Below are 11,886 nucleotides of genomic sequence, written 5' to 3'. Positions count from 1 at the left end.
CAGATACACAAAGACATGTATGTATATATTAACTATGTACATGTGGGTTTGTGCATGTGTGTACCCTTGTTGTGACATCGTGTGAGAGTTGTAAACAAACATCATCACCATCCAAATGATATTGTTAGTTTCCAGTCTTCTGTGATAAGATGTGCCTGGCTTGGGATATATTACTTTGCCTGGAAACAGATGAGAGTTGATGACAGGAGGGGCATCCAACTGTAGAAAATCTGCCTCAACAAATCCCATCTGACTCATGCAAGCATGGAAAAATAAGCATTAAATGATGATGAATGATCGAATAACTTTGTATATATATTTATCTTTAGTAATTCATGATTGACATTTTTTTCATTTCTTAGTGGAATACTCAATGTCCATGCAAGCCTTCTACCTCGGTGGCGTGGTGCAGCTCCTATCATCCATACCATACTGAATGGAGACACAGTCACTGGTGTTTCAGTAATGAAGATCAGGCCTAAACAGTGAGTCATTTTATTCCTCAACATTTACATTTCCATTAAGATTATAATAATTTTCAATCTAACCCTTAGATAAGACTTTGATTCTCTTAAATGTCCAGGAGGCTCTTTTGAGGTTGTAAATAGTTTCTGTTACCTGAGTGACCAAATTAGCAATGGTGGAGGATGCTCTGAAAGTATTTTTGCTAGAATAAGAATAGAGTGGAGGAAGTTCAAAGAGCTATTACCTCTGTTGGCAACAAAAGGTCTCTCTCTCAGAGTAAAAGGTAGACTGTATGATGCTATACTCCATGGTAGTGAGACATGAGCTCTGAATGTAGAAGACATGTATAGACTGCAGAGAAATGAAGGTAGTATGCTTCATTGGATGTGCAACATCAGTGCACATGTATGGCAAAGTGCAAATGTATTGAGAGAAAAGTTGAGTATAAGAGGAGTCAAGTATAGTATGCAAGAGAGAAGACTACATTGGTTTGGAGAAATGATGCATATTTATGAGGACAGCTGCATAAAGAAGTGCTGATCACTGAAAGTAGATGATACCTGTGGAAAAGGGAGACCCAGGAAGACGTGGGATGAAGTGGTAAGGACCAATCCCAGGAAGTTGGGTCTCACAGAGGAAATGACAATGAACTGAAATGTCTGGCGATGTAAGGTTCTTGAGGAGACACCGAAACTGAATTCTAGAAGCACTGTGTGTCCCACCCAGACTTAACAGGCTAACTTCTCACACACTCTACCACAACAAACCAGTCTACATCTCTACATCACTTCTCTTCATTGTATTTCCACTTCATGCACCTCCCACTCCCCAATCCTCTCCTCTTGGCCCTGTCCTACTGTATCATTACTCTCTGCTAGACCCCGACCTGTGTGTTCCACCCAGACATAACAAGAAAACATTTCACACACCCTACTCTCTGTCTCGCTATAACCTTTCATCATCTGACACAAGATCACCCTACCCCAACGTCCCCTCCCTTCTCAAAAGACATTTTTGTCTTGCAAGTTGGTGACCCTGTCAGTGCAGGTGCCACTTAAAAGCACCCAGTCCACACTGTAAAGTGGTTAGCATATGGGAGGGCATCCAGCTGTAAAAACCTTGCCTAAACTGACCTCGCCTGTGCTTGTGCCATGTAAAAAGCAATGTGTACATAATACCAATCTGGATTTGGATCAGGTGCATTTATATCTAAACTGATTGTCATAACATTCTTATCTGTTAGGTTGCAGATACATGTTGGATACTGTGTACATGTCCAGGTGTATCACACACACACACACACACATATATGTATGCATATACTTTACTGTAGCATTTCTATTTATGAAAATGGTGTGTTTTGTCAGATTTATTAATAGCAGTATAAACTACATTGTAAAAGCTCATGCAACCTGTATGAAACAAAAAGCAGATTTGAAAGTGACCTTTAAACATCTTCCAATGTTGGTCATAAAAATTCTCTTCTGTTACCATAAGATTAACATTGCGGAACTCACACAATCATATTTTTTTGTCAAAAATGCTTCATTATTTTACATGAATAACTACGATAGTTAGTGCATGTTTGGAGCAGTTACAGCTGCACCTAATATGTTGTGGTGACTGCATGAATAATGGAGAGTAAAAGTATGTTTACAGTGTGGGCCCAAAAAGCCAAGACTGTTACTATTTCCAACAATATTGTTTGGCAATGTTGGAGGAAATAACACTGTTGGAAGGTGCTAAAATTGTGATTTACGATTAACAGATGATGAGATGATTGCCTCATTGTGCAATTGTTATTTAAAATATTCAGCTCTAACAGCTCTGTCAAAATCACCTGACAGCAAAACACCGGACAGTCATTCTTGTCTTTTTCCTCAGGTTTGACATTGGTTCAATACTTAACACAAAGAGTGTCCCTGTACCACAAGCTTGTACCTCAATGCAACTACAGACTTTACTTGCCACAGAAGCTGCAGAATTAGTAAGTAGCATCATAGAATTTATTTGGTTACATAGTAATTTGTTTGTTTGTGTGTCTGTATGTCTGTGGTGTTAAAGTGTTGGACTGTTGTCCACATGATCATGAGGTCAAAAACTTCACACAAACACACACACATGCATGCATACAAGTACGCACACACATCACATACATATACATACATAGGTGCAGGCATAGCTGTGTGGTAAGATGTTTGCTTCCCAACCACATGGTTTTTGGTTCAGTCCCACCGTGTGGCACCTTGGGTGTCTGCTATAGCCCCAGGCCAATCAAAAACTTACGAGATGGAAGCTGAAAGAAGCCCGTCACATATATATGTGTGTGTGAGTATATGTATATATCTGTGTGTGTGTGTGTTTGTGTTTGTCCCTCAACAACACTGGACTGTTGGTGTTGGTTTGTTTATGTCCCCATATATTAGTGGTTCAGCAAAAGTCACTGATAGAATAAGTACCAGGGTCAATTTGTTTCACTAAACTCTTCAGAGTGATTTGTTCGACTAAACCCCCCCCTGTATGGCTGCAGTCAAACTACAGAAAAAAGTGAAAGATAAAAGATATGATTTGCTGTGTGGTAAGAAGCTTCCTTCCCAACCACATGGTTCCGGGTTCAGTACCACTGTGTGGCACCTTGGGCAAGTGTCTTCTACTATAGTCTTGGGCTGACCAAAGCCTTGTGAGTGGTTTTAGCAGATGGAAACTGAAAGAAGCCCATCGTATATACAGGGTGACGCAAAAGTAGGTTTAACAGTTATCATGTAGGCACTTTAAATTTCTTTTAAACCATTTTATTACATTTAAATTTCTATCTTACAAACTGAAAAGGGAGCTTGACAAAATTAACTAAATTAGCATAAAATAATGGCTTCATATTTTTTTATAATTAAGATCTAAACTGTTAATATATAAATGTGAAAGAGCTAATTGAATAACTGTAAGCCTACTTTTGGGCCACCCTGTATATATTTATATATATATGTGTGTGTGTGTGTGTGTGTGTGTGTGTATATATATACTCTTTGCTCTTTTACTTGTTTCAGTCATTTGACTGTGGCCATGCTGGGGCAGTGCCTTTAGCCATGTATATATATATATGTATATGTGTGTGTCTGTGTTTGTTCCCCCCCCCCCCAAGCATTGCTTGACAACTGATGTTGGTGTGTTTACATCCCTGTAACTTAGCGGTTCAGCAAAAGAGACTGATAGAATAAGTACTAGGCTTACAAAGGATAAGTCCTGGGGTTGATTTGTTTGACTAAAGCAATACTCCAGCATGGCCACAGTGAAATGACTGAAACAAGTAAAAGAGAATAAATATATATATATATATATGTATACACACACACACACACACACACACACACACACACACATCGTTAATACAAATGAAAGAAAAAGTATGCAATTATAAAAACAACAAAGGGAAAAACTGGGGCTTTTCTTAGTTGTTTTCACTAAGTTTTGAGTTGCTTCCAACTCAAAACATTTCATCTGTATTTGAAACCTGATACATTTGATGAAAGTAAGGTTTATAAAGTATTAATGCTCTAATATTTGAATAAGTAAATATTGATTCAAATATTAGAATATTAATTTTTTTTATATTTTCCTAGAACTTGCTTTCATCAAATATTTATACAATTTTCAAATAAAGATAAAAAGTTGTTTTGAATAAGTTTAGTTTTGAATAATGTAAACCTTGGAGCTAAGTAACTGTGAAAAGCCCTCCATTTCTTCCACTGCTGTTAGTATTATGATAATGCATGCATGTGTGTGTTTACACACACACACACACACACAGAGGCCAATCTCAAGACACTGAGTCCTACAAAGGACTGAGATATCTGGCATTTTGCTGTTGTCAAGAAGCTAGTTCCACCACAGCTGAATTGATACTGGTGCTGGTGTCATGTGACAAGCACCCACTCTGTAAAGTGATTGGCATTAGGAACAGCATCAGGCTATAGAAATCATGCCAGAACAGACAGTGGAGCCTGGTGCTGCCCCTGGCCTTACAAGCTCCTGTCAAACCATCCAATCCATGCCAGCATGGAAAAAAGACGTTAAATGATGATGATAATTACACACACACACACACACACACACACACACACACACACACACACACACACACACACACACATATATGAACAATAGCTAAGTCATTCCTATTTTTCATATATTATCCCTTCTGATGCGCTCCTCATCCACCACCCCACTTCGTTCTCTCTAACTATACATTTATGTCTTGAATTCATGATTATTTATGTATTTTTTCTCTATCTCACGCGATCTATCGTCTTCGCATCTACTTGCTGAAGTTTTTGCTCCTTAGCCCAAACCTGACTGAAATTTGTCTCTAACTCCCTTTAAAAATTACGATTTTTAACTCTCATTTCTGTTACCGATCTAAACATTTAATCTCACATTTAAACACTGCTGTGTTTCTTTCAACTTTTTCCTAAAAACCTAACGAATTTGACCAGTATGATGTACTGCTGCCGGTTCTCCCTCTCCCTCCCTATTGTATTCTATCTCTCTCTCTCTCTCTCTCTCTGAATCACCACTTCTTCCACCATTTCCTCTTCGACTCGCGCGCGAATCCCAAACATATAACCAGCTCGCTTTCCAACTCCACCACCATTTCGTACTGGAATCTCTATGCTAATAGAACCCACGACGAAGCTCCATTAACCCGCGGTACGCCCACCCTCCCACCCCCTCCACCAATATCGGAAGTCTTTTTAGATCATCTTCCGCGAACACTGCCTGTGACCTTATACCCCCCCTCTTATCGACCTTATAGCGCATAAAGATTGGGTAGTATATGAAGGTTGTAGGTATTGTTTTTGTTTATGAACTCTGCCAAATGCAAGCTTTCTTTTCAGGTTCACGACACTGCTTACCCCCATCCCAGGGTCACACGGGCCCACTCCTCTGACACCCACTCCTCCCACACTGTCAGGATTGGCACTCTCAACGTCGGCACGCTGAAAGGTAGGTCTGGTGAGATTGTTGAGATGCTTGAACGGCGACGCGTAGATCTGTGCTGCATCCAAGAAGTAAGATGGAGAGGAGGTTCTGCGAGGTTCCTCACAGGCAAAGAACACAGGTACAAGTTTTTCTGGGCAGGGAACAGTGACGGAGTCGGGGGCGTAGGAATACTTCTAGCAGAGAAATGGGTTGATAAGGTAATCGAGGTAGTTAGAGTATGTGACAGAGTACTTAAGATTAGACTAGTGCTTCATCATAGATTAGCTACTGTCATCTCAGCCTATGCCCCTCAACCGGGGCTCCCGGATGGGCTGAAAGACCAATTCTATGACACCCTCTTGCAAACTACCTCATCGACAAGAGACAGAGACCTTCTCTTTGTGGCTGGTGACTTCAATGGTCATGTCGGACATCGTGCTGGAGGCTTCCATGGCATACATGGAGGCTATGGCTTCGGTTCCCGCAACGAGGAGGGAACCAAACTACTGGAGTTCTGTGATGCAACCGATCTTATGGTTTGCAATACCAACTTCAGGAAACCTGCCTGTCACCTGGTCACCTACCAATCCGGCAGACACTCTAGCCAAATCGACTACATCCTCGCCAGAACTAGAGAAAGAGGGAGGCTTATAAATGCCAAAACCCTCCCTGGCGAAGAATGTACACCCCAACACAGATTAGTAGTTAGCGACTTTGAGATCAAGGCAATATGGGTGCCCGGAAGTAGACCGGCCTGGGGGAGAAGGGTATGGAAACTTAAAGACCCTGCAAATGGATAGAGATTTAGAGACAAGTTACTTGAAGCATTTGACGAAATAGAAGGGGATATAGCATCATACAACGTGGAAGACAATTGGAGATTTCTGCGGGACAATCTATTGAGAGCCACAGACCAGATCTGTGGCTGGTGTAAAGTCCCCTCTCGACCCAGAGTAACGTGGTGGTGGAACAAGGATGTAGACGGGGCTATTAGACAAAAGAAACAGGCTTGGAAGGACTGGAAGAACGGTGGTAGCAGGGAATTGTACCAATCTGCCAGAAGGGAAGCTAGGCGACAGGTTTATTTAGCCAGAGGGGAAGCAGATAAGAAAAGATTTGCCAATGTTCTGCGCCGTGAGGACCAAAGACTCGAGGTATTTCGTGTTGCAAGACAGTGTAGGAGAGAGAATAGTGATGTTGTAGGAGAGAAATGTGTTCGCATGGATGATGGTACGCAAAGAAAGAGGTCTGGAGATGCCACTACGATAGATTGCTTAATAAAGAGAATGAATGGGAGAAAGAGAGCCTGCCGTATGTTGACCCAATAGAGGGACCAGCTATCCGAGTTGACAGTACCAGGGTAGATAAAGCAATTAAGAGTATGAAGACAGGGAAAGCCCCTGGCCCATCAGGAATCACTACAGAGATGCTCAAAATATCTGGCAGTGTTGGCTACAGCCTAGTCACCCGTATTACGAACCAGGTGATACACGAAGGAGTCATACCCAATGACTGGTGTAGCAGCACCATAGTAAACTGCTACAAAGGTAAAGGTGACGCTTTAGACACTAATAATTACAGAGGCATCAAGCTGTTAGATCAGGTTATGAAAGTTACGGAGAGGGTCATAGCCCAACTAATTAGGGAGCAAATCAATTTAGATGAGATGCAGTTTGGGTTCGTGCCAGGTAAAAGCACCACTGATGCCATATTTCTAGTGAGACAGCTGCAGGAGAAATATCTAGCCAAGAATAAACCTCTGTAACTGGCCTTCAGAACTAGAGGAGAAGTTTAAGGTGTGGAAGCAAGGACTAGAATCGAAGGGCCTTAGAGTCAACCTAGCAAAAACCAAAATCCTAATAGGTAGGAAGGTAGATAAAATACAAACCCCTTCAGGTAGATGGCCCTGCTCAGTATGCAGTAAAGGAGTAGGTAGTAACTCTATAAGATGGACACATAAGAGGTGCAGCAATATCAAAGGCAGATTAACTACAAAGTTAGTTTTTGTATGTGGCAAATGTTCAGGTGCAATAAACACTGTAAACAAACAGGAAACAACTTCTATCTCATTCCAGGGAGAAAAACTAGAGGTAGTTGATAGCTTCCGCTATCTGGGTGACCAAGTTAGTAGTGGGGGTGCGTGAGCTGAAAGTGTAACTGCTAGAATAAGAATAGCCTGGGCCAAGTTTAGAGAGCTCTTACCTCTGCTGGCGACAAAGGGACTCTCACTCAGGGTAAAAGGCAGACTGTATGACGCATGTGTACGAACAGCCATGCTACATGGCAGTGAAACATGGGCTGTGACTGCTGAGGACATGCGTAAGCTCGCAAGGAATGAAGCCAGTATGCTCCGCTGGATGTGTAATGTAAATGTGCATACCCATCAGAGTGTAAGTATCTTGAGAGAAAAGCTGAACATAAGAAGCGTCAGTAGTGGTGTGCAAGAGAGACGATTGCGCTGGTTTGGACATGTGGTGAGAATGAATGAGGATAGCTGCGTGAAAAAGTGCCACTCCCTAACAGTTGAGGGAACCCGTGGAAGAGGTAGGCCCAGGAAGACCTGGGCTGAGGTGGTGAGGCAAGACCTTCGAACATTGGGCCTCACCGAGGCGATGACTACTGACCGAGATCTTTGGAAATGTGCTGTGCGTGAGAAGACCCGGCAAGCCAAGTGAGATCGTTGCCAGGGCCCCTGGACTGGCTCTTGTGCGGGTGGCACGTAAGATGTACCATCCTGAGCGTGACCGTTGCCAGTACCGCCTGACTGGCCTTGTAGGGTTTTCGAGCGAGATCGTTGCCAGTGCCCCTGGACTGGCTCTTGTGCGGGTGGCACATAAAAGACACCATTTCGAGCGTGGCCGTTTTCGTGCGGGTGACACGTAAAAGCACCCACTACACTCTCTGAGTGGTTGGCGTTAGGAAGGGCATCCAGCTGTAGAAACTCTGCCAAATTAGATTGGAGCCTGGTGTAGCCATCTGGTTGCACCAGTCCTCAGTCAAATTGTCCAACCCATGCTAGCATGGAAAGCGGACGTTAAACGATGATGATGATGATGATGATATATGGGTGGTGCATCAGCATGGCCGCAGCTCTAAGCCGAAACTATAAACAACATAAACAACATATATAGGTAATAGTAATCGTTTCTTAATTATTTCTTATTAGGAAACAAATTAGTCTTTAACAGGGCTGCAAAGAGAAGTGCTCAAGTTAATTGAGACAGGGATAAAAAATTATTAGTTACAGAATAAAAGCATTACATTTGGGTCAACGACTCAACATACAACAGTCCCCTCAATAAACGATCATATATAAAAAATACATCAAAGTCCACAAATGCATAAGAAAATATATATAAAAAATAAAATAAAACCCACATATAAAAATATTATATATATATATATATACATATATATATATATATATATATATATATATATATAGATATATATATATATATATATATATATATATATGTATATATATATATATATATTGTTGGTATACTTCTACTGAAGAATGTAAAGTAAGTTTTATTACAAAACACGAAATCTTAAGATATTGAGTTCTCCGAAATTTTATAAATCTTCTTGTCCATTGCCTTGTGCCCAAAAGAACAAATTTAGAGTGTATTGATGACGTCTCTCCAGCATCCTTAATTATAATTATATATTTATAATTATATACTTAAATATTAATTTTACCGATATGATGTTTTTTATACACTGGCCTTTGTGCGAAGACCTGTTGGGACAAGTGAAATCGAAGTTTAACCAAATTCGATGACTGGCACTCATGCCAGTGGAGCACTAACAGCACCATCCGAGCGGGATCACTGCCAGAGCAGCTGTCTGGCTTCCGTGCCGGTGGCATGTAAAAAGCACCATTTAAGCGTGATCGTTACCAGTGTCGCCTTACTGGCACTGGTGCCGGTGGCACCTGAACAAAACATTCAAGCGAGGTCGTTGCCAGTGCTGCTGGACTGACTCCTGTGCAGGTGGCACGTAAAAAATGCCATTTGAGCGTGGCCGTTGCCAGTACCGCCAGACTGGCCCTCATGCCGGTGGCACGTAAAAGCACCCACTACACTCTCGGAGTGGTTGGCGTTAGGAAGGGCATCTGGCTGTAGAAACTCTGCCAGATCAGATTAGAGCCTGGTGCAGCCATCTGGTTCGCCAGTCCTCAGTCAAATTGTCCAACCCATGCTAGCATGGAAAGTGGATGTTAAACAATGATGATGATGATTCTCAATTTATATGCGTGTGTGTGTATATATATATATATATATATATATATGTATGTATGTATATATAAAAGTAAGATCCAGGATCAAATTGTTGGAAGTTAGTGAGCTTCAAGCAATCCATTGAAGATATAAAAAACTTTTAGGAACAATAGTGATTTATTGGCACAGAAGGTTGTAGAATTTTTCTCATATTGAAGTGTGATAACAACAGAGGTTGTTGCATATGTGAATAAACATTCTAAAATTAGGGAATGGAGCAGATAAAATCCAGCAGAACCTCAGAAGTAGTAAATTATCCAAATGAAGGGTAGACTGCAAGCTACTCTTCAGGCCAAGGACACCTTGATTATATGAAGTTTACAGTGTTGTTGGGCGACCACATGTTAACTTGTTGGGGATTCAATTGAAATGTATATGCATATATCTATACATGTATATATGTGTGTGTATATATGTATATGTGTATGTGTGTGTGTGTGTGTATATATATGTGTGTGTGTGTGTGTATATATGTGTGTGTATATATAACAAAACTGTCCGATGAATGGGAACGTGAAACTCAGAGTAACAGTTTTTTTGTTATATTTCTGTTGCTTTTAAATAAAGTATATATATAATATATATATATATTGTCATAATCATTGTTTTTGTACCTGCTGTCTATGCTATCATGGTTGAATAGGTTATTATGATCCAGATTAGGTCTTATTTAGACATATTATCCACCAAGACAGGCTGGAGAATCATGTCTTGGTGGAGCATTGTTAAGTGTCACATGCTTTCTATTGCTGAATGTTCTTCTGATCACCAACCACTTCATATTACATACTGGCTGCAATTTATCATGCACCAGCACTATAAGGGTTGTCATGTTCTCACCATGACAAGGCTAAGACTCCTCTTGACCTTGCATTTTCTCCACTCTTACACCAGCCATTTTTCTGTGTTTATTTCGTGCATTTCATTGTGGAACTTGTACTTGTGCTGTTGACTTGCACCCTGCAAAATAAAAGAGGCCCTCACTGTTCTATGTTGTCTACTTTCATTCTGGGTGATTATTTTCTCTTTTAGCTACTCTGGATAGGAGAGAGAACAATTGCAGAAGAAGAGGGTGAGAGGAGGAGAGAAATTAGAATGTGAAAAGAAAACTGGGTGATTGAGGTGACAGTTAAAAGAGAAGGGAGGAAAAGGGAGAGAGAGAGAGTTTGAAGGAATAATGGAAGAGACAGTATTGGTAGAGTGTAATGAGACAGTAATGGTATGAAGTAAAGAGAATATCTGACAGATAGTTGTCATCATCATCGTCATCATCATCATCACTATTTAATGTGTTTTCCACGCTGGCATGGGTTGGACAGTTTTAAGGGAGCTAGCAAACTGGAGAGTTGCATGAGGCTCCCGTTGTCTGTTTTGGCATGATTTCTACAGCTGGATGCCTTTCCTAATGCCAACCACTTTACCGAATGTACTGGATACTTTTTTCATGGCACCAACAGGGGTTCACTTTTACATGGCACCAGTGCAGGTGCTCTATATGTGGCACCAGCACATGTGCTCTTTTACATGGCACCAACACAAGTGCTTTTTATGTGGCACCAGCACAGGTGTCTTTTACATAGCACCAGCATTCGTGAACTCGCAAGACAAGGCCCTCTTAACTGAGAGAGGGAGTGGAACCTAGAGATTAGAGTATGGTATTGGGACAGAATTAGCCCTATTACCTGGCTCCAGGAGATTCTAGGACAAGGAAAGAGAGAATGGTGGGGAAGAGTTAGAGAGAGAGAGACAGACAGAGACAGAGAGGTATTTGGTGTGAGAGAGAGAGGGCCTGCCTACAAGGAACAGCGAGGGTAATATAAGTTATGAAAGTGATTAGTAGTAAGTCATAAGACTGTAGTTAGTGATCTGAAGGAGAAGGAACAGAGGTTAGCAATAGAGACGGTAATGTTAGATGGCAGCAGAAGGCATGAGTAATGAGTTGTTGAGAAGGCAATGGAAAGGGACTGATGGATACCTGAAGGAGGGTGAATGACAGTTTGTGGGATGTTACATATCTAATGTAAGGCAATCTCTCCTTAATCAGGTGTAATTAAGAAGACAAGGATTAAACATGAGCAGATCATTAGATCTGCTCTTGCTTAATGAGATACTGATTAAGTATGTGTGTGTGTATGCATGTATATTTATATATGTGTAT

General features: G+C 41.1%; 1 protein-coding gene across 1 annotated transcript in view; it reads left to right on the top strand.

The window, feature by feature from the left end:
* Window positions 1–11,886, top strand: part of LOC106873221 (methionyl-tRNA formyltransferase, mitochondrial) — a 59,305-nt gene that overhangs the window by 13,916 nt on the left and 33,503 nt on the right. The window contains exons 5-6 of the mRNA XM_014920477.3: window positions 363–485; window positions 2,350–2,452. Of these exons, the coding sequence (XP_014775963.3) occupies window positions 363–485; window positions 2,350–2,452 (226 nt within the window). The remainder of the gene's footprint in view (window positions 1–362; window positions 486–2,349; window positions 2,453–11,886) is intronic.

Source organism: Octopus bimaculoides, chromosome 18, assembly GCF_046866305.1.
Source record: "Octopus bimaculoides isolate indiv1 chromosome 18, ASM4686630v1, whole genome shotgun sequence".
Classification (NCBI taxonomy): domain Eukaryota; kingdom Metazoa; phylum Mollusca; class Cephalopoda; order Octopoda; family Octopodidae; genus Octopus; species Octopus bimaculoides.
This window is presented reverse-complemented; position numbering and strand designations above follow the sequence as displayed.